The sequence below is a fragment of the Patagioenas fasciata genome, chromosome 22 (assembly GCF_037038585.1).
Source record: "Patagioenas fasciata isolate bPatFas1 chromosome 22, bPatFas1.hap1, whole genome shotgun sequence".
Taxonomy (NCBI): domain Eukaryota; kingdom Metazoa; phylum Chordata; class Aves; order Columbiformes; family Columbidae; genus Patagioenas; species Patagioenas fasciata.
Window position 1 is genome coordinate 2,444,476 of NC_092541.1, and position 21,649 is coordinate 2,466,124.

General features: G+C 51.6%; 1 protein-coding gene and 1 long non-coding RNA gene across 6 annotated transcripts in view; one reads left to right on the plus strand and one right to left on the minus strand.

Moving 5' to 3' along the window:
• Positions 1 to 5,251: 5,251 nt before the first annotated feature.
• Positions 5,252 to 21,649, plus strand: part of EPOP (elongin BC and polycomb repressive complex 2 associated protein) — a 28,161-nt gene continuing 11,763 nt past the window's right edge. Inside the window, exons 1-2 of one of the 5 annotated variants that reach the window (XM_071818076.1) lie at positions 5,252 to 5,566; positions 6,843 to 9,515. In XM_071818076.1, coding sequence (XP_071674177.1) covers positions 7,093 to 9,294 — 2,202 coding nt within the window. In that variant the 5' untranslated portion in view covers positions 5,252 to 5,566; positions 6,843 to 7,092 and the 3' untranslated portion in view covers positions 9,295 to 9,515. The other 4 variants (XM_071818073.1, XM_071818075.1, XM_071818074.1 and 1 more) reach the window with 4 other exon arrangements.
• LOC136111611 (uncharacterized) lies at positions 5,835 to 8,431 on the minus strand. Its single transcript, XR_010652770.2, has 3 exons — positions 8,278 to 8,431; positions 7,220 to 7,313; positions 5,835 to 6,128 (listed from the first exon to the last, which is right to left on the minus strand). It is a non-coding gene; the product is annotated as an uncharacterized lncRNA (long non-coding RNA).

The following is a 21,649-nucleotide window of genomic DNA, read 5'->3' on the forward strand; positions in this document are numbered from 1 at the left end:
AATAATAATAAACTTGTCAATCAATAACAGGCAGGAGAAATACTTTGTAAAAGGTAAAAAAAAATATATATTTTTAAAGTGTTTTTTCTTTTAAACTTGGGCAACACGAAACTTTCCGCAGTTTTAAAATGCTCCGAGGGTATTTGCTTGTGAAATCGTAATTGTATTAAAAATACAACGCTTTAAAAAATATTACATGGTTGATTCAAAAATCTAACGCTTAAAAATGAAGGAATTAGTGCTGTAGGTGTGCGTGCAATTTAAATCAGAATTGATAAATGTTTCCCCAAGAACATAAAATGCTCTGTGAGGGAAAAGGCGACATCCAAGGGAATTCTCTGTCTTATTAAAAGACACTGAAAGTTTGTGGCTTTCCTGCATCACCTTTAATTTCTGATACCAGCGCTTATTGAATAGCAGGGAAGAGCTTTAGTTCGAGCTTATCTTAGCAACAAAAAAATGTTTTTCCGGCATTCTTCTAATTCTGAACCGAACGAGCAAACAAAATCCCGCGTTAGTAGTAAATCAATGGGTTAGACATAATAAGAGACTTTCCCTCGTTTAGCTGGGCTGGATTTAAAGGGGAAAAAAACCCCGGGAATGGAGATTTCTTCAGATGAAATTGGGTAAAGCCAAAATGTCCTGGCTTTATAATTTATTAATCTGCATTTTTTAAAATTAGGGGTTTTTTTTCCCGTATAAAAGGGGTAAGAGGAGGATTAAGCAAGAAGAGGGAAAACAACCAAATCGCAGCGTAATATGGGGAACTTCAAAAGGTGACAGAAGAATAATGCGAACTCTCTGCTGGCTTTAAGATGGAGGCATGAAATCTCCCCTCTCCAAACTCCATTTTCCTCTTGCTTAGAAGCCTTTCGGGTTTGTTTTATTTTGCTTCTCCCTCTCCCCACGAAAATAATCGGGGAGGGGGGAGGAAATAGGCTGGTTGAAGAGATGCCCTTCCAGCCTTGTGGCTTCACCAGGACCCTCCTCCGAGCTTCTTCACAAGGAGAATAAACCCTCTTGGAAGTATTGAGTTGTATTTGTTTAGGAAAACAAACAAACAAACCCCCCCCATCCCAATCCGCAGTGTTTATTACTGTATAATTCCCTTCAGCTGCTCTCGAGCAAAAACCTGCGGTTTCTTTGTTAGGGGATGGTGAAAGGCTGGTGATGAAGAAGGACAGAAATAAAGCAGAAAGTTCGCAGGGATGTCGATGGAAGGACGGGCGGGTTTTCCATTCCCTAAACTGGGAGCCCCATCCCGCCGCAATAAAACCGCGGAGCGAACGCGGTTCCGCTGGTCACCAAACACCGACTGGTTTCTCTGTCCCTTCGGGACCGGCCCCGCTTTGCCTTAAATCCCTCGGCTTTACCCCAAGCAAAGCTCGAAAGCTTTTAAAACGTGCTCCGAGCGGCACCATTTGGTCTGATGCAATCTCTTGCTCTTCCCAGGCCTCTCCCGGAGTTTAAACCCCGCGGTTTTCATCAGATTGCACATTTTCAATTTTGTTTTGGTGCGTGTTAAAGATTGTTTTATCTTCCCTTCCAACCCGTGTTGTTTTATGGGGGGGAAAAAGGACCGAGAACCGCAGGCATCGCCCCGACCCACAGCCCCACAAGCCGAGCGCATTTCCCAAACTAACCCCACTTTTCTGCCTTTGTGTTTTGAAACAAAAGGAAACGCAGCGGGATTTACATCTTTCTAAATCGCCACCACATACTCCTTTTGTTTGTACCAGGTTAGCACCTAAAGAGGAAAAAGAGCCAGAAAGAATCCAACATCTACTAAAAGCAGCACAGATTTACTGCGAATTATCCCAGCCCGGTGCGCTCAGATCCGCGGCCTCTGCTGCTCTCAGCCGCTGCTTTTCCACAAACCTCTTAGAAACGCGAAAATTAAGAAGTAGCTAAATTAAACTATTAATTTCGGAGCAGCGGGATTTATTAAAATATTATTAATCAGTGAGGCAATGTGCTGGAAGTTTAGATGGAGGATGGGGAGACGTTTTTAAGGGGTTTCATTGAATAATCTTCACAAACTGGTCATGGAGAAGAAAGGAAAAATCAGAGGGAAACCTGAAAAAGGAGCCTGTTCCATGCGAGTGACAGGGAACATCTTTGTTCCTGAGCTCATCTAAGAGCATTTAGCAGCCCCAGCATCAAGGTGGCTCCTGGAGCAGGGGCTTCTTATTTTGAAGCCACCCACCACCCTAAAGTGAAGGAGATTTTTTCCCAGCAGGCTGGCCCTGGTTTGTCCGTCTGTCTGTCCTGCAGGCCAGGCCGGTGGGGTTTGGGTTTGCTTCTCTAGGTCGCCCCTGTAAAAGGTCCCAGAGGCGTCTAAAAAGCCAGTGCACCCACTGATTTGTAGCCATATATTCACTCCCAACAGTTGAAGTGCCTGTCAGGAGTAACTGATCAAAATATGAGGGTGCCCAGTGCCTGGAGCTGGGTGTCTTCCCATGGCACCCAGGTCTGCTTCGAACTGTTTGAAATCTAAAATAAAATCAGAATTTCCATATTTTGCCTTGAAAACACCGCTCATACTTGAGCCGAAGGGCTTTCCCACCCTCATCAGGCCCATCCTGCCCCAGTAAGCACTGGGAAGGTGGGAAGTTGCGGCTTCTCCACGCAGGTTTTGAGATGGGAACGGCCCTGGGGGAGCATTTTCTGTGTGCAGGGACACGGCCGGGCTGTCCCTTGCTGTCCCAAACATGGAGGGACATGGGCCTCATTTTGGCCACCTCATTCTTCTGGGATTTGTTTCTCACAAGAAAAGCAAGTCAATAAAATTATTCCCTGTGATTGAAATCATTTAACAGGGCCGATATTAATTTCTAATCCATTTTTCCGTGGTAAAGCTGATGTATCACCCCTAAACTCTGTGAATTCCTCCCCATTGCTCCCACCACCAGCATCTCTCGTGTTTTCCTGTTGACACCTGCTTTTGTTTTTCATTATTTCCACGTATCTCCCCTCTCGCCCTCTCTCTGCCAGGGATGCCGAACGTGGGAGACCCACGGGTGAGATCTGAGCTGTCAGAGCAAACTCAAACCCCTCCAGCAAACAGACCCCGCATAGAAAACACTCACAGAGGAGCCTCAGCCCCTCAAATGTCTCCCTAAATGGCTCAAGCCAAACTTATTCAGGGTTATCATTTTTTTTTTATTAAATTATTTTAAATTATTATTTTATTTTTCCCCACCAAGATTTGATGTCCCTGCCCCAGGTCAAAGAGAAAATGAAGCACCGAGAAACCCCCGTGGAAATCCCACGGGAAGCCCCAGATGCGGGGGGGTTGCAGCGGCTCCGGTTCTCTCCCCTCACCCCGGTAGCCCCGGGACCCACGGAGCCGACCCCGACCCACGCAGGACGAACCCCCCCCGCCCCGAGCCCGCGGGCACGCGTGGATCCCCCTCCTCTTCCTCCTCCTCCTCCTCTTCCTCCCGCGCCGTGTGCGCTGCCATGTCGGGCAGCACCGCAGCTCATTAAACCCGAGCCCACCCGGGGAGATGCGTGGGGATGAGTTTAGTGGAATGAGCTACCTGAGAAATCGTGTCCCTCCCCTTTTATTTCGCTCCCAGTGCCCCCCCCGCCCCGTTCATCCACCTCTTCAGGGAAGGGAGAGGGGTGGGGGGGCGGGGGTCCTGATAATTTTTGTTGCGGAAACGACCGGTCCTGACAGGTACGAAGGAGAAATCTCCCGGGATTGCCTCACGGGTGAAGATCCCCGCGGGGACCCCCACGTTATTGTCCTCTCCTCCCGGGGGGGTTGGAACCCCCCACTTGGGAGCTTCAGCTGGGCTGAGGTGCAAATATAGACATACAAATATATAGATACAGAGACAGAGACACCCATTTTCCGCAGCAGCATCCCTGGGGATGGTGCAGCCCTGCTCCCCCCAGCACAGCCCCCCCGCGTCCCCAGCCCTTGCGTGGGACCCACGGAACAGCCCATTTCGTGGCCAGGTCCCCGCCAGGCCCGCAGCGACCCGACCGATGGACATAAAGAAGCGTAAAAACCGCCGTAGAGCGAGGAGAGTCTATACATTTACAAATGGGGGGTGACGGTGCTATAGCGGGGGACAGTGTGCGTGTGGTGAGGCAGCCGTGAGGACACCTATAGCGCAAATACAGGGCACTTTCGGTGCGACTAAATGCATTTGGTTATGAACCACCACCGTGGCCACCACTGTGTATATATATACATGTATGTATATACGGATTTGCGAAGTATCTGCGTGGCCCACGTCGAGCTGCCTGCGTCCGTATAGACGCATCAACACACACACATATTCAACATAGAACTTTATCCATACCCTAAATATTGTCTATTTGTACTCCCATTGCCAGAGCTTTCCTGGGAAATGACGTCTCCATACATTGCGCTGCTTCTGAGCCCTGTTTCCTATGGGTGGCGATCAGGGGGCTCCGGGTCCTTTTTAAAGCCCCACAAACGATCGGGAACAGTTTATTGCGCTGCTCGAACTTTCTTTACAAGTGTACCCCCCAACATGAAATCCCAGCTGCATCAGCCCCATCGCATAGGGATATTTTCTACCAGCTCCTTCTCCCCACCCCACTCTCCCCTCCTCCAGTCTGGCAAAGCTCAACCTATAGGTAAAATGGCTCTGGTTTTATGTGGAAAGAAAAATACCCGGGATCTCCCTTATATTTGCGAAGGGAAACTCCGGGTTGGCCTCAAGCGGGACTTTTCGTGGTCCCTCGCACGACAGACACTGCGAGAAGCTGCAGAACCCCCTCACCGGCCACTTTCCGTCCATCGCGATGCAAACTCTTCCCCTCCCCTCTGCCCAAACAAAGAGGAATTTGGTGTTTGTGTTGGCCGGCGGACCTTTACTCACAGGAAACTCTCGCCTGTGGAAAACGAGGGTGAAATGTGGTGGTTTAACGTAGCCCAGAGTTGGAAAATGGGGTGTTTTTCTTTCCGCAGCAAGGCCGAGCGCTGGAGGGGGGTGCGCCCATGGGTGCTGGGGATGGGAAAAGCCCGGCGGTGATTCCTGGGATCAGGAACCGCGATTGGCATCGGGACGAGCCCTTCTCGTCAGCCGGCGAGGAGGTGAATGCAAATCAGGTGATCTCCGCTCCCAAATTAAAGGCGATGTTGGAGTTATTCGGAATTTTTTTACACGCTCGCTCAGGAATGCGCTTCCTCCTCCTCCTTCCTCCTCCTCTGGGACTGCTTCTAAATCGGGATCATTTGTGGTTGATTGTACATATAGTTTAACAAATTATTATTACCAAATCACTCGGATTTTGCCATTTGAACCACACACACACACCCCCCACAAAAAAAAGGCAGAGGAAGACTAAAAGCAACTTTGCATGTGGAAGACAGACGAAGCTTGAAAGGGAGCAGCGTGCGCTGCAGAGCTGCCGCTTCCCTTCCCCCAGAAAGGTTTCCGAGGTAACTGTTTCCCCAAAATTAGCCTCCTGAGCAGAGAGTTAAAATCCCTCGGTCCAGCCTCCGCGGCTCCACTCGCTTCGCTCAAGTAGCTTCAGGTTTATAAAGAAATAGAGGAGCCGGGACAATGGAGCTCCGGCCTGGGTAAGGCTTTGGGGCTTTTTTAATGTTTTATTTTTAAATATACTTTCCCCCACCCGCTTGGAGATAGGAATCTGCAGCTCTGGTTTTTGGGCAAACATCGCCTGGTTTGTAAGGCAGGAGGGAGTTACAAAATGCCGAAGAAATCTTGGGACTTAAAGTTTGAAATAAAGTTAAGCAGCGCAAAGGCATGCAAAAGAATTTGATTTGATTTGATTTTTTAAAGAAAGAGTTTGGAAGAAACAGATGCGAAGTGAATAAAGAACGTGTGTGAGTAAAAAGGAATATAAATATATTTGCATTTCTTTTATATTTGCACATATTGCCGATGTTATTGTTGATACCGCGCTCCAGCCCGTGCTCATTCCAGATAATAAATACAGTAATTGGCAATTAATAAGCATTCCACTCCGGGCTGAGGGATGAATTGTTGCGGAGTCAATCGTTTTGAACAACTCGGTGAGAGTAATATCTTTCACGCTTTATTAAATCTATACGAACACACACCCATCCCAGAGGAATCCGGGCAGATTTGGGAAGGCGCAGCAACCTCTCACACAACAACCTACGTGAAAGAGAAATGAAGAAAGCTCAAACGCGGAAACAAAGCGGAGGAACCCGCTCTACCACTACCTCGAAAATACGGCAGAATTCGTAATATTTATTATTATTTTTTTTTTTAAGGAAAAAAACCCCTATCCCCCAGGCTGCCTCTATTGTGTGCGCTGGAGCCGCAGGCGCGCCCGGGGCCGCGCTGCGCCGTGGGTGCGCGGTCGCTGCGCGGCCCGCCCAGGGGTTTCTGAGGGTTTTCGTGCGGGGGGTGTGCGTGTGAAATGTTGGGGTTTGATGACATCACGGGGCCGGAGTTGCCCAATCAGCTGGCGGGTGGCGGGGAGGGCTCGCTGGGGTGTTCCCGGGAATAAACCGGCCGCGGCGGCGGGGCCGCGAGTGCGGAGCCCGGGGAAGGTGGGACCGCACGGAGCTCCCCCGCCTCCAGACCCCCCCCCGCCGCCTCCGCTACCATTTTTCCATCCCCCCCCCCGCCTCATCCCGCACCTTGTCGGTAGCTTTGTTTGCTTAAGCATCTCAGTGGCTTTGCACAGCAAAGTGTGTGTGGGGGGGGGTCTGTGCTTGTTGATTCCGCCCCCCCCCCCAAGAGATTATTTTTGAAGTGGAAGGTGGGGTGCGCGGCCGCGGGGTGGGAGTTGGCCGGGGGGAGCCTGGAGGATGCAAGATGTTTGACTTCTTTATTTTTCTTTCTTTTCTTTTTGCTGGGGAGGGGGAAGACGAGGAGTCGAGCCCCGGTACAGGCGGAGGAACTGGGTGTTTGGAAGATGTTGCAAACCATTGACTGGAGCGTTTGAAAGGGAGATCGACTGCTTTGCCTTTTTTTTTTGCCTTTTTCTTCCCCTCCCCCCTTCCCCACCTCTCCGGAGGGGTAGGGATGTGTGTGATCAGGGAGTGGAAACAAATATGTCCTTATTTTCAATGCCCCCTTTGAAAGAGACGAAGTAAATGCTCCTTGCAAAATGTTCCTGACCTGCGAAGGGACCTTCGGAATTGTTCCAGCCACCATGGATTACAATGGGGAAGCCAGGCCGGGGGATTTTCATGCTGGCTATCAAGAAATCGAAGGGATAAACTTGGGATACTTACAGATCAATGGCACCCAGATGTTTGCTTTGGCCCAGGTCCTCAGCGACCTGTTTAAGGATATCCCCAGGACCACCATCAGCAAGAAGATGGAAACCTTAAAGATAAAGAGCCGACGCTGCGATCTCAAAGAGCTCCGGACCCTCAAAGCCATCAACTCGGTGCCCACCCGCGCAGTGAAGTGTTCCCTCATCTCCAAGGCGGACCTGGAGGCTCTTTGCACCTCCTGCAAGAGCCTCAGCCCCCGGAGGAGGAAGAGGAAAAGGAAAAGCAAGAGGAGGGAGCAGCTGCTGCTGCCGGACCCGGGGGAGCTCTTCCCCTGTCCCCGGCCCCAGCTGCTGCCGCCCTGCAGAGCCGGCGGCTGTTGCTCCCCCCCGGCCCCCGCCCGCCCCAAACTGCCCCCCGCTTTCCCCAAGCCGCGCTCGGCACCGGCCGCGCTGCTCCCGCAGCCTTTCCACAGGGCCTTCCCCGCCTTCGAGAAGCCGCCTCGGGGCCGGAGGGGTTACGCTCTGGCGGGTCGGGGGGGGCTCTTTGCCGGTGTCCTGGCCGGGTACCCCCGCGACTTGACGCTGCTGCATCCCGCGGCCGCGCATCCCGCCGTGCATCCCGCCGCGCTCGCCCAGCCGGGCCGGCGCAAGCGGGGGCCCTGCTGTGCCAAGGGGCTCTTCCCGGCGGAGAAGGGGTCCGCGGCCTCCAGGAAAAGCCGCTCCTCCGTCTTCCCCGGCTCCAAGAGGCAGGGAACCTCCGCCGGCTACTCCAGCGACTCGGACTCCAGCCTGGACTTCGGTGGGTCCAGCCCCGCCACGTCCAGCGACTCGTCGGAGGAGGAGGAGGAAGAGGAGGAGGAGGAGGAAGGGGACAGCTCGTGCAGCAGCGAGGAAGGCAGCTCCTCGGAGTCGGAGAGCAGCTCGCTGTGCAGCGGGGACTCGGTGCAGAGCACCCGGTACAGACAGGCGGCTCTGCCCCGCTTCCAGCCGCAGCCCCCCCGGGAGCCCCTCAGTGAGGAGCGCCCCGCCGAGCCCCCCCCGAGCGTGGGCAAAGCCCTGCGCCCCGACCCCAACCTCCTCTTCCTCTCGCAGCAGCTCTGGGCCAGGACTTTGCGAGCATCAACTTTGGAAAGTTTGAGCCCGGTTCTAGCCCTAGGCTCAGGGGCTCAGCCGCTGCCGGAGCTGTACGCAAAGCAGGAGGCCTCCCCTTCCTCCTCCTCCTCCTTCTCCTCCTCCTCCTCCTCCCCCCCTCCCTCCCCGAGCAGCACCCCTGGGGGGGCTCCGCAACAAAAGGAGGGAGGCTTTGGGGACGCGGAGCCCTGCGCCAAAGGGAAGGATTTGCACAAAGATGCCTCGAACAATAGAGCCTCGTTAGGCCCCAGTGACCAGGCAGAGAGGCAAAGCGGAGCTTTAACCGGGCGAGCGCTTTCCCCAGAGCCGGTGCCGGGCTCGGCCCCGCAGCCCCCGGCTCAGGAGCCGCCGGGGAACCTCGACCCGTCCCCAGCCGGGGAAACGGGGGAGCCCCGGCGGGAGCACTTTGACCGGCTGATCCGGCAATCCAAGCTGTGGTGTTACGCCAAAGGGTTCAACCTGGACGGGAAAAGTTTGCGGCACGGAGGGAGGACGGAGCCTTGTAAAGCCGCAGAGCTCAAATCCTCCGGCTCCAAAAGAGCAGAGAGCCCCAGCACCTTGTCAAACAAAGCTTTGAAAGGCAATGGCTCGGAAAGGAATGCCAAGCGCAGACGCCTTGCCAGAGGCGCTGAGGCAGAAAGGCAACAGAGCTCCTCTAAAGGGAGGCCACAAAAGACTCCGAGGAGAAATGCCAAAAAGGGAAACACTCACTGCAAACGCCTCGGCAGCGCCGGGCCCACCCCGCCTCGGAATTCCTTCAGCCTCATGGGCAACTTCCCCTGTATTCCCTCCCTGGTCGTGGGGGAAGATGGGGACCTGTGTCCAGCCTCCTCCTTGGGGGTTAAAAACTCCTGGGTCCTCTCCAAAACTCACCCGCTGTGGAGCTGGCACTTGGGGGGCAACGCCATCCCGGTGCCCCCCAGCCTCAAATTCCGGGGCTATAGCTTGGAGGATCTCTAAGGACAGCGCACGGCCCGGAGGAAAGGTTTACATGCAACAGATGAGAGCTGCAGGGGGGGCGGGAAGGGGTCCCGGCGGGGCGGCCGGGCCGGGGTGCCCCGGGGGCTGAGGGGGGGCCAGCGGACCCTCTGTCCCGCCGACCCCCGGGGCCACTCCCGCTGGGGGTGTCCGAGCGGGAGGTGTGGGTGCCCGGAGGAGCCTTGGGGGTCCCGGGGGGGGTGCGGAAGCGTTTCGGGGGGGGGGTGCGAGTGTATGCACGGCTTCGGCTGGGGGGAGGACGGGGGGTTTCCCCGCTCTGGGATTTGTTTTTGTCCGTGTGCCAGGGTCCGATGTTGTTTTCGCGATGAGTTTTAAGGGACGAAGTTAAAACACGCGATCAAACCCGGGGTGGGGGGCGGACGGACGCCTTCCCACCCCCCTACATCCCCCCCCCTCTTCCCGCTCTACTGCCAAACGCGATGGGTTATTCCCAGGAAAGGGATTTGGGATGAACCGCAGCTCGGAGGGGAGGGAAGGGGCTCCCGGCCCCGCTCCCGCCGCCCCTTCTCCCCTCTCTCTTTAGATACCAAAAAAAAACCCACAAAAAACGAGGGAAGAATAGGTCCAAATTCTCCCTTTTCCTCCATAAATACATTGGATTAAACTAATAATAATCCCACGCAGAGAGAAATAATGATATCACGCAGCACAAACACTCCTTTTCGGTCCGACTCAATCCCGGCGAAATTGGGAGCAGCTATTCCAAATAACTATATTAATAGCGATGTAATGTTTTCTGTCTGCTTAAGAGCCAGGAAGAAAACACCGACTTTAAAAAGAGCAGGAAATTCTGTTTGTTAAAAGAAAACAGGAGGCTTTGAGGAGAAGTTATTTGAAACCGCTGCATGTATATTAAAAAAGGAAGAAAAAAAGAAAGAAGTGAGTTGTTTGCTGGATAATAACCCCAACTCTGATAGCCTAAAGGTAGCAGGCCTGTAAAAGCTTTACGGGCACAAGAAATGGGATCCAGGAGCATTAGCAATAGGGTACAGATGGACAATTTGATCCCTCCCGAGCTCCGGGGTGGAATGCGGGGAAGAATGCGGGGGGAATGTCCCTCTGCTCTGCAGAGGAAATCATATCCCAGTTTAACTTTTCTTGCAAACCAGTGGCTTTGTAACTGGCTCTTTTGACTATTTCTGATGTGATTTCCACCCCACTTTGGCATCAAAGCCCGACGGGCTCTCTGAAGTCCGCTCTGTTTTGGAAACGTTGGGTAAATCAAAGCTGATTTCTTTTTTGGTGGGGGGGGGGGAATGTGGGGGAGGTTCTTTTTCGTTCCTCTTTGCAGCAGAAAACCTTCGCAGCCCACGGCCGGGGATCCCGCTCTGGGATTGCTCTTTTCTCCCCCAAATCTCTTCACAGCGCCCTTTTCTTCCCGTGGAAAGGGAAACGAAACGAGAATAATCGCAAAATTCGAAAGAAAATATTCAGATCTGGCCCGGGCCGTTTTGATTTTTGTTTTGTTGGTTTAATTCCAAAAAAAGAGACATTTTTAAGGTCAAGCGTATTTTGCATCTATTAAGCGATGTTTTTCTTGGAGGTGGCGAATTGTTGCTAAAAGCGATGTTGGTTTTACTTGGGTTTTTAGCGGGTTTTTTGGTTTACTGCGTTTTCTTGTTTACTTCACCCGTCCCTCCCATGCTGAGCAAAAGAGGGGGATTTCTCCTGCCTCCCAAATATTCACGTTTTATATCCGCGGTTACCAACAAAATATTAAAGCCCAACAACCAAACTGTGTAGGAGCCACAAAAGCCGATTTGGGGGAGTTTGCCCGTTTTCCGTGTTAATTGCGGAGCACGATCGCTCTCTCCCTTTCCCCCCGCGACTCCCCCAAATCCGTGTTGGGTTAAAAATGTATTTTCTAGGAAAAAACCAATAAAATGTAAAGGAAAGGCCGGTGGGACGGAGCGGTGCGGGAGGGACACTCGGCCGCACAGAGCGGGGAGCGGGCAGGAAATAAACCCATGAGATCCGCGCTGGGAATAAACGCTAAAATATATTATATATATATATACACATATATATATATATTTAAAAATAAAGGAAAAAAGGCAGCAGACCGCAGCTCCGTCTGCCGCGGGCAGGACCAGCCAAATAACTCAGGACTATTTTCTAAAGGGTAGAAACACCTCGGGAAGGGCGTGCGGGGGGCGAGCGGCACCCACGCGTGTGCAGCTCCACCGACATTTCTCTCTGTGTGTATATCTATGCGTTTGTAGCAGTGGGTGTGTGGAAAACACGGCTTTTCACCCACGCTGCGTGTGCGGACGTTCAGGCTCGACACGCCCGGGCACATTTCTCTGCTCGCACATTCCGTGCGGGTTTCTGTGTATAATGCGAGGGGGTTGTGAATACGATGTAAAATACCTCATAACTTTCCGCACAAACGCACCCCGAACGGCTCCCCCAGCAGCACAACCATCCCGTTCGCAGCGAGCAAGAATAATCCTAAACCAATAATAATCCCAAAACAATAATAATCCCCCATTTGTTTTTAAAGGCGTTGTAAGGAAATTAAGCGATTAAAAAGAAAGTAATCTTCCTAGCAACCCCCCAATAAGGGGCTGGAGAAGAGGGTGGCGATGCATCGAAAGTAAAATAAATAAGCATTAAAAATAATAAATAAGGAAAAGACAAACTGTTATCTAAAATAGCGCGTTTTGGACTTAAAAAATGAGCAAGGCCAAGCGGCCGCTGGTTGGAAGAAGCGAAACCTCTGCGGGACACAATGAGCCGGGGGAGGGAGCGGTTGGAGCGAGCAAACTGGTTCTGGTTTGGAGTAAAAGATCGACTCGCATCTCCAGGACCGGATAAAGGGTAGAAAGACACCTTTATAACGACATTAGTGACGTTGCTTGATTTCCAAACGGGTGCAAAAGAAGCAAAAACTGATTTTTTTTCCCCCATAATCATGTTGGTGTAGGTAGGACAAAACGGAAAGTATCTTGTAAAAATAAAAAAATAAAGAAAACTTTTATTAAAAAGGTGCTGCTTTGAAAAATGCAGCCTGCTTTAGACTCAGGAAAAATCTCAGCTTGGATGCGGTGTGGTGCTTTGTAATCACGGTTTGTAAGGGTTTATTTGGGGGCCGGGGGGTTCAGGGACCTTTGCTCTCTCTTTGCGTTGCTGGATTAAAAATCCCCATGCAGTGGGTTGAAAAATGTGGGTCACTTCATGGGTGTTTCTGTGCTGGATCCCCGGCCCCACGGATGCTTCTCCCAGGGATAGTTTATTTTTGGGGGGTGCTGTGGATGGGGAGGGAAGTTATTTCTCTGCTGCCTCCCCCCTCGGCCTCAAACATACATTGAGAAATAACCACCCAGGGGAGGAAAGAGCCTTTTCCAGCCATGTCTTGGGTTTTCCGTTTCGATTTACTGTACCTTTATTTATTTGAAGTTGTTGTAAGTATATGACGATGAAAGTGTTAATTCCTGCGTGCAATATGGAATCTAGGCTGAGAAATAAATACCTTTTCTTTTTCTTTTTTTAAAGGACTGGTTGATATTGGGGTTGTTTGGAGGGGGGTGTGTGGGTTGGTTGGTGTTTGTGGGAGCTGGGGGGGTTCGCTTTGGGGGGGTTATTCATTTGTACACCCAGAGTGTGCGTGTGTTTGGACCCACGGCGGTTGTGCGGTGGGGGGGGTGCGTGTCAGCCTGCGCCGCTGGGCTCTGTCCAGCTGTGGCTTCGCACATCTGGCTGTGCGTGTTTATTCGGATTATTCCGAACGCGCCCCCTCCGCCCACACCCCCCGTGTGGGACCCGCGTGGGCCTGTTCCGCGTCCCCACGTGTCTGTGGCCACGTCCTGAGCTCCGCACGTCTGTGACATGTGTGTCCTTCACCCGTACGAGTGGGTGCGCACGCATGTGCTTTGGGTTGGGTGGTACGCGCCCCAAATGAGCCCCTTTTCCCTGGACGTTTAATTGGAAATCGATAGCTCCTTCCCTCTAATTTGGAGGCCGGAGACTGTTCCCCAAACATGTGTTTCTATTTTGAGGGCCTCAGGACTTAGTGCCCTTTATGGAAGGAGCACTTCGGGTTTATTTTTAAACCTCGACCCAAGGAAAACGGCCGAAGGCTCGAAGATCCCGCTGGAGCAGCATCGGTAGAACCAGGTTCAAACACAAACCCAACGTGGATCAGAGAAGCGACCCAAAGAAGTGGGGTTTTATCTGTGCAATGCGGGTTTTAAAGTCTGTTATTCTGGCTCTGGGTTGGGAAGGGTGAAATTCTGACCTGGGGAGAATTTGCCCATGTCTTTCACAGCCAGAAAGATTCTCTCTCCAAACCGAGAAAACCGGAGAGAGAAACAAAACGCACCCCAAGTCAGGATCTCATTAGTTGTGATTAATAACCAGGTATTATTCGATTGCCACAAAATCGCGTCATGACCTCCCTTTTGCAGGTAAAAACCCCCTTAGAAATCAGAAATCTAAATCACACCAACATATCGATCTGCAAATGAGGAACGCGGCGCTTCAAACCCATTCGCTGCTTTTTAATTTCCCCCCTTGTTTTCCCCCCTTTCTCGCAGCGAGGAATCCGAATTTAAACGTAAAATGTAAACCAACATTTAACATTTAGAGAGGTAAATCCTGGGAGCAGCCAAAGCGACCCCAGCGGGGCCGCACCGGCTCTAATCGCAGCCAAATGACCCTGCTATTATTATTACTATTATCTTTTAAAGAAGGTAATTTAATAATGACGTTAATTATCTGCAGGGACCTGCCGGGCCCCCTCCCCACCCCGTAGATTTGCGGCTGTTTTCTGCCCCCCAAAACAATTTTAGGGACGGAATCTGTAGCCCCGGAACAAGGTGTGGGGGGAGTCGCTGCATTTATTTAATGTAGTGTCAGGGTGTTAATGATAAATTAGATGGCAGGGGAGGGGCTCGGAGGAACAGCAAGCTGTGAGAAAAAAAGCAGCGTAACCCCCTCCCAGGGTTGGGCTGGGGGAGGGAGGGAGCGGGGGGGCCGGGGGGTGAGGGATTAAGTGTCACTAAAGGCCTTTCATTTACCATGTTTACATGTAGTCAATAGAAGAGAATGGACAAGGGTTTATTGTGAGTTATGAGGCTCTTTCGAACTCCCATGTTATCAATATCTCCCTCTTTAAAAAAAGCGGGGAAAAAATATATATAATTTTTTTTTTTAAGAGAAAATTAATTTTTTAAGAGGAAATTCATTGCTTTTAGAGAAAAAACAAAGCGAACAAAAAAAAAAAAAAAACAACCCCGAAATTACCCGCCAACCTTTCGGGAAGGTGGGAGCCCGGGCCCCCCGGTCAGCCCACAAAGCTCTTTGGAGGATCCTTCAGCTGTTCCATATAAATCTACGGGCTCAATAGGTGGAGTTTATGCTTTTAGCAATTGAAAGAAATTACCCTAAATGAGGCCATATGGGAAACTGTGCTCATCATCCTTCCCCCCCCCCGCATCCCTCCTCCCCAAAACCGGGGGAGGACTTTGCGTGTCCTTTGTCAATAAAAGGAGGTTTTTGGGGCTGGTGCGTGGCTTCAGTTCTCGTCCCTTCCTGGGGCTGGGAGGAGGAAAATGCCCTTAAATCCTGACTTGGACCCGCCCCGCACCCAGGCTGCTCTTGTCCCTCTGACCCATTTTACCCCCATTTCACCCCAATTGCCCCCCTGCGTGCTGGGGCCCTGCACACTCAGGGTGTTTACCTGGAATTCCATTTCCCCTGCACTTTTACACATTGGGCTCATCCAGCCTTTTAACCAGCTAGAAACCATCACCCGTCTGGACGACTGCTTGTAATTAACCATTCGTTACAGCGGTTTACCCCCCCCCCCAATAACTAAAGACCTTGCATAGGAAACTTGGGATGAAAGCAGAAATGACCCATGGGGAAGTGCTGTGGAATGAATCCCCCCAACCAGGCTCAGCAAGGCCCACGCACTGTGGTTTCCAACACGGTGAAAACTCCTCCTCGACTCACGCAAAAGGGTTATTTTCCAACTGTTCTTCAACTTCTCATCAGAGGTGACTTTGGGGATTAAAGAAAAGGTAAAATAACAAAAATGCTGCTGTCAGGTTTATAATTTTATGTTCTTAGCTCTAATTCTACGTATTAGCATCTTGCTTGTGGATACTGGTGTTACCTTCCTGGCGCTGTGTAAACAGGAACATCAGTAACAAGGGACAAAGGTGAATCCAAAGTATGGATTTTGGGAGGAGAAAACTCTGATTAATTGTGTGAGGGACCAATTCAGCCCCAAAAGGCAATGGGAGCGAGGGCAGGGATGCGGGTGCTGCTGTTTCCCCTCCCCAGCCCTTTACCAGCTGCTTCCAGGCTGGAAAACCCTGGATCAGTGCTTGGATACTCCCAGCAGCAGAAATATTAATACATAAATATATGTGGAAGTGAATAACTTCCAACGGGGCAAATAACTCTCATTCTTTGCTCGTATATTTGTATTTTTCCTGTTAATTCCCATTTTCCCCCCCTGCATTCGTCAAGGTGGGATTCCCTGCTCTGAATGGTGCCCCAAGGAGCAAAAGCTCCTTATACCCCCAAATCGACCCGGGGACACTGGGTGTCACTTGAGGGTGGCTGCTGGGCGCCCATCATGTGTCCTGAGTGGGGACAGGACCTGGCAGAGCTGGGGATGAGGGGGCAGGATGATGTTACAACACCCCCATTTCATTCCTTATTTCCATTATTTTAGGACTGGGAAAAGGAAACGGCACCGAGGGAGCTGGGGAAGGATGAGGCGACCGGGTGGGGAGCAGCATCCTCGGGAGAGCAGGACTGGGAAGGATGGAAGGGGGGTGTCACCTGGCTGTCCCCCCTCCCTGGGGCTCCCTAAGGAGGTGGCGGGGTCAGGGCGGCTGGTGGCCTGGCTGGGGGGGCACACCGGGTGTCAGTTTTCCCTATCTCGCCCGAAAATCTCAGCAGCCTGAACTCTGTGAACCCGGGGAGGGACCAGATGTGCTTCCCCCCCCAAGCTGTGCTCTCTCTCTCCAGCTGTGGCTCATCCAGCTGTGCTGCCCGGGGTGGGGGGGCTGGGGGAGAAGCCCCTTTCAGTTGGTAATGGGCTGCCAGCAGTGTCCTCACCCTGCGGTGTGGGGTGGGGGCACGGGGGGTGCAGGGCTGGATGTGGTGCCCAGGTTGGGGTGTAAGCACAAGGTATGTGGGTCCATGGGGTGCAGGTTGGGGTGAGGGTCCCTGGGTGCAGGTTGAGCCCCCAAAGGGGAGGTTTAATTTCACCACCGCACTTCGCAATATTGTACATTTGGTTTTGAATCAGGCGATTACAGGGGAGAGTCGCGGCTGTTGTGTGCTCCACATCCCATTATTTCCATTATTAATCCTTGCCGCTCCTGCAATAATAATGATAATTTCAGCACTTTCTTTCGCTAAAAATGCTGGTACTGAGACTTCGTAAAATACTTCCGTGGAGGAGAAAAAACCTCCATTAATAGCAGTTTGTGACAGAAAATCGTTTGGGCTCTGCTGTCAGCGTGCCTGCTAATACCTGAATAATTAATGCCAGACTTTTCTCCCCCTCTTCAAATATTAACATGTTTAGAATCCTTGTCAAAATCGAACGCCCCTCCTTGAAATTAATTGCCAGGAAAGATAAGGAGAGGCACGTGGTTTTCAAAATACCCTTTGTTTTTAAATGTGAGAAAGATTGAGGCAGGAAAGAGGGTATTGAGGAATCTGGTTGTGTTGTCCGCTTTATAACTTTTTAGGTGGGTAGAAATGCGTGCAGCTGCATTTGTGTGTGTTTTTGGGTGTATGCATGTCCATGTGTGCAAATATATGATATATAAAATAACCCCAGTTTGTGCTCCAGAGATCAGGGGGGAAAAGCGGGGTCGGTGGGATTGGAGCTGCTGTCGTGGAAAGTCGAATGACGCCACCCTGACCATCCTCCCCGTATATATATTTATAACGTCCCAAGGGTGCAGCTCTGTCTCTCTTGGTTTAAAACAAAACCAGCCAAGAGTCTTGAGGGTCAAAAGGGAGGTGGGGGAGGGCTTTTCTCTACCTACCCCCAGACAAAGATCCCTTTGAATCTAATCAAGCAGAAAAGAAACCCCTTTCCTGTGTGTTTTTGTACGAGGGGAGAGGGGTTAGGGCTGCCCTGGAAGGTAAAAGGAAAGGAGATCCCATTTTTCCTTTCAACAATGAGATCTTTATAAATGTTCTCAACCCCCCCACCCCCAATAAAACCCAACCCCAGGAGTGGAAGACGTTGCTGCGTGGACAAGGTGGGGTCAGGGCGATGCCCCAGCGGGAGGGGACATAGGGGGACACGCAGGGGACTGCAGGTGGAGGGGTGAGATGCGATTTGGTGGTTGGTTTTCTGCAGGGGGAGGGTTTCCAGTGCTCCCACCCTGTTCTGACACCCCCGGAGCCCTCGCGTCAGCTGTGACCAGCCAATGGCCTCCAGATTGTCCCTCGGCGGGTCTCATCCTGTCTCCATCCACATCAACTGCAAAACTTCCCCAAAGCCCAATTTCCTATTGTCTGTCACCACCAAAGCCCAGCGAGGAGCCCAAAGCCTGTGCTCGTGCTGGAGGAGTTTTCCTTCCATGATGAGGATCCCATCGGGATGCGTTGCAGGATGAGGATCCATCCCACCGGGATGTGCTGCTGTAGGATGAGGATCCCACTGGGATGGTCTCCAGGATGAGGATCCCATCGGGATGTGCTGCAGGATGAGGATCCTGTTGGGATGCATTTCAGGATGAGGATCCCATTGGGATGGTCTGCAGAATGAGGATCCCATTCGGATGCGTTTCAGGATGAGGATCCCATCGGGATGTGCTGCAGGATAAGGATCCTGTTGGGATGCATTTCAGGATGAGAATCCCATTGGGATGGTCTGCAGGATGAGGATCCCATTCGGATGCGTTTCAGGATGAGGATCCCATTCGGATGTGCTGCAGGTTAAGGATCCTGTTGGGATGCATTTCAGGATGAGAATCCCATTGGGATGGTCTGCAGGATGAGGATCCCATTTGGATGCGTTTCAGGATGAGGATCCCGTTGAGATGGATGCATTTCAGGATGAGGATCCTGTTGGGATGCGCTGCATGACCGGGATGCCATCAGGATCCTTCGCAGGACCAGGATCCCATTGGGATGCACTGTAGGACTTGCAGCATCACCCAGGGAACCTCCCCAGCCCGGGGGGGTCTTTGCCATGCTGGAGCTCATGGAATCCCCATACGGGGAGCACTGGGGTCCCAGCACGGGCGTGTTGGCAGCACCGCTCTCCACGTGCTTTTTATTAACATCATGACAAAATTATCGCTGTCCCCCCTGCAAAAAAACACCCCAATTTATCACCATACGTGCACTCACCCCGGGTCCCCGAGGGCGTAGTGGTGGCAGGAGCCCGGTCGCTTCCTTCCAGCCCCATGAGCCCCACGCTGCAGCACAGACAAGGCCTCAGACGCTGCTTTTTACATCCTTCTAACTAATACCACATGACAGTGATTGAAGCTAATCAGCACAGCCTCCCCGTGTCAATGCAAGAATCCTCATAACCTCGCTGTTTACATTAAGTACAGCAGCGTTTCAGCTATAAAAGCACTTTCAAACTGACATTAACTGCAGTGTAACGATGTTAGATTGACTGGAGTTGGGTCAAACACTTACCCAGAGCCTGCTAGAAAGAAGCTGCCGTCAATTTTATTGCACAAGCGTTAGCCTGGAGTCGTCCTTGCGAGGCCGGACTTCCCTGGGCTCACAGAAGCCGCTTTGCGCTTCCACGCCGATGTTCCGTACCGCTCTCCCTTGTCAATTTGCAGCCTTGTAGGACCTTTTTATTTAATGCTTTTGCTTGCAAACCTGGTTACTCACGAGGTGCTGGAGGCGGCTGCAAAATCGCTTTGCTTCTTCTCCCTTCCTCGCTGCCGGAATTTGCCGTCACCGTCACAGCCCACGAGGCTGCTCCTGTTCCCGATTTCACCCCCCTGTGTGTGAACGGGAGCTGCAGCGCAGGGGAGAACCCCCAGGACCATAAGGTTTCTCCTCCCCAGAGACCTTCAGCTTCAGGGATGGGGAATAAATCACAGCGCTTTGATTTCTGCCCGTGCGCGTCCACACCAGTGTGTGCATCACTTCGGCAGAAAATGTATTGTGGAAATAATTAAACCAATATAAAAGCGGTGCTTAGAAAACACTTTGGATGCACTAGAGTAATATATATATATATATATATATTTCTTTTTTAGAGGGTGGTGCAGCTTTTCTCCATAGCTGCAATTAAACAGGCTGGTAATGAACTTGGTTCCTTGTTCACCCTTCACAGCTGCCAACCCAGGGGTGCCCTCGCTGCCCCATCCCATCAGCGACCCCAGCAGGGGCTGCACAGCAATGACCCCCCGGCAGGAGGAACCCATTATCATTAAGAGTATAATTGTGAGTATTTTCCCAGAGCTGCTGCAGCTGGTGCTGCCCACACGGTGGCAATATCTGCCCGGGAGATGCTGGGGATGCCTGCACAGGTAAGGAGGGGGGGGTTTGCCTAGAATTTGGGGTCTTTTAACTCATTTTCCTCCCTTGTATTTTGACTGAGAAGCTTTGGTGTCTCCTACAAGGGACAGGACTTTTGAGCAGGGCCTGAGGGGGCGTTCGTTTTAAACTAGGAAGAGACCCTCACGGTCTCTCAGGATTATCCAACCCAACTCCAGCACTGAACCAGGTCCTAACTGGTTTAGGAGGCTTTAACCAATAAGTTTTTTATGCCTTTTTTTTTTTGCAGTTTGACTTTTATTTCTGTTAGTTTTGTAGTTCCTTTCTTTTGGGTGCATTTTTGAAGTTTGTGTTTATTTTTTATTTTGCAGTTTGGTTTTTATTTTTACAGGGTTTTTTCTGCGTTTTTTAAAAAGTCTTTGCATTTTTCCATCTTATTTTGTCATAGTTCCATATTTTTCGGTCCTGCTCATACCCTCAACACCTGTCCCGTGTCACCGTTGTTCAAGGGGATCGGCCCCTTTCCAGTGTGGACCGTTCCTATTAGGATCGGCCCCTTCTGGGCTGCGCAGCACTGCCCCCTATCGCTCGAGTCCCTGCATCCCCCGACCAGCGCCTCCTTCCCCGGGGTCACTGACCAGAGGCCACACTGCTGGGAGGGGGCGAGTGACCCGCCCGGGACTCGAACCCACGACCCCTGGCTTTGGAGCCCCGCGCCTTATCCATTGAGCCACTGGGACTCACTGACTGAGGTTTCCAAGTGGTTTTGCATTTTCTGTTGGGATGAAAAATCTGTGCTTTTCTTTTGTTTGTTTTTTTTTGGTGTTGTTCTTTTTTTGATTTTTGGTGTTTTGAGTTTTTTGTGGTTTGTTTTCTAAAGCCAGTGGAGGATCCGCAGAGCCGCCTGCTTACTGAAGCATTTTTCTTCCCTACTGCTTCAAAACATTGACTTGATCTCTCTTAACACTCTTTCCCTATAAATTAAATTGTGAAACGGAGTGTGTTATACTTTAAGGGGAGCAAAATCCCAACGTACATCTCAGTTCTTTTCCTTTAACTGGAAAACTTCTCCGCACCAATTATTTCAGGCGAACGAGTTCCATCTCAACCAGCTGGAATTTTCAATGAGAAATATTTAATCACAACACTCCCAAACAGCCCTACTGTTAGCAACCAACAGCTGCGTGCGTGTTCGTTAGCCCGGGTGCTGATGAGGTGCTGAGCAGCAGCCGGGGCTGAGTGTTCTTCTCCCATCCTGGGGATGTTTCTGGGAGAACAGGAGGATTTTTGGAGCATGAGGGCTCAGGGTGGCCCCTGTGTTATCTTGTTGCACACAATATATGGTGGTTGGACTCTGTGTGTTGTGCTGGGTGCTTGGGGGTGGGTGCTTATATTTGGGAGGGTGCTGGAGGTGACATCTGCCCTGTGGGGAGGGATGGATGAGGAAAAGAAGGGGGTGGCAGCAGCTCGCTGGAGGGGAATTGAGGTTCTGGGGTGTTTCCCAAGGTCAGGGAGTGGGCGATGGGGTTCGCACCGACCTCCAGCCCATCAGCTCTAAGGGGGGAGCCCACCCTGCGATGGATGGGCAGCACCCCCATGTGTGCTACCCCAGGAGTACTCAATGGACCAAGCAAAGCTGCTCCTCCAGGAAGGCTGATATGGGGGGGATCTGGGTCCCCCTTTCCTCTCTGCAACCCCTCCAGATCCACTGATATTCCCCCTTTTCTCCCCCCAACCCATGAGGCTCCCGAGACAAAAGCCACATCAACCACTTTTATTTCAAAACACGAAATAAAATTAACTAGGGGGAGAGGGGGAGCGAGCTCTTCTAAAGAGCACCAAATTGTGTTACCATGGAAACGGG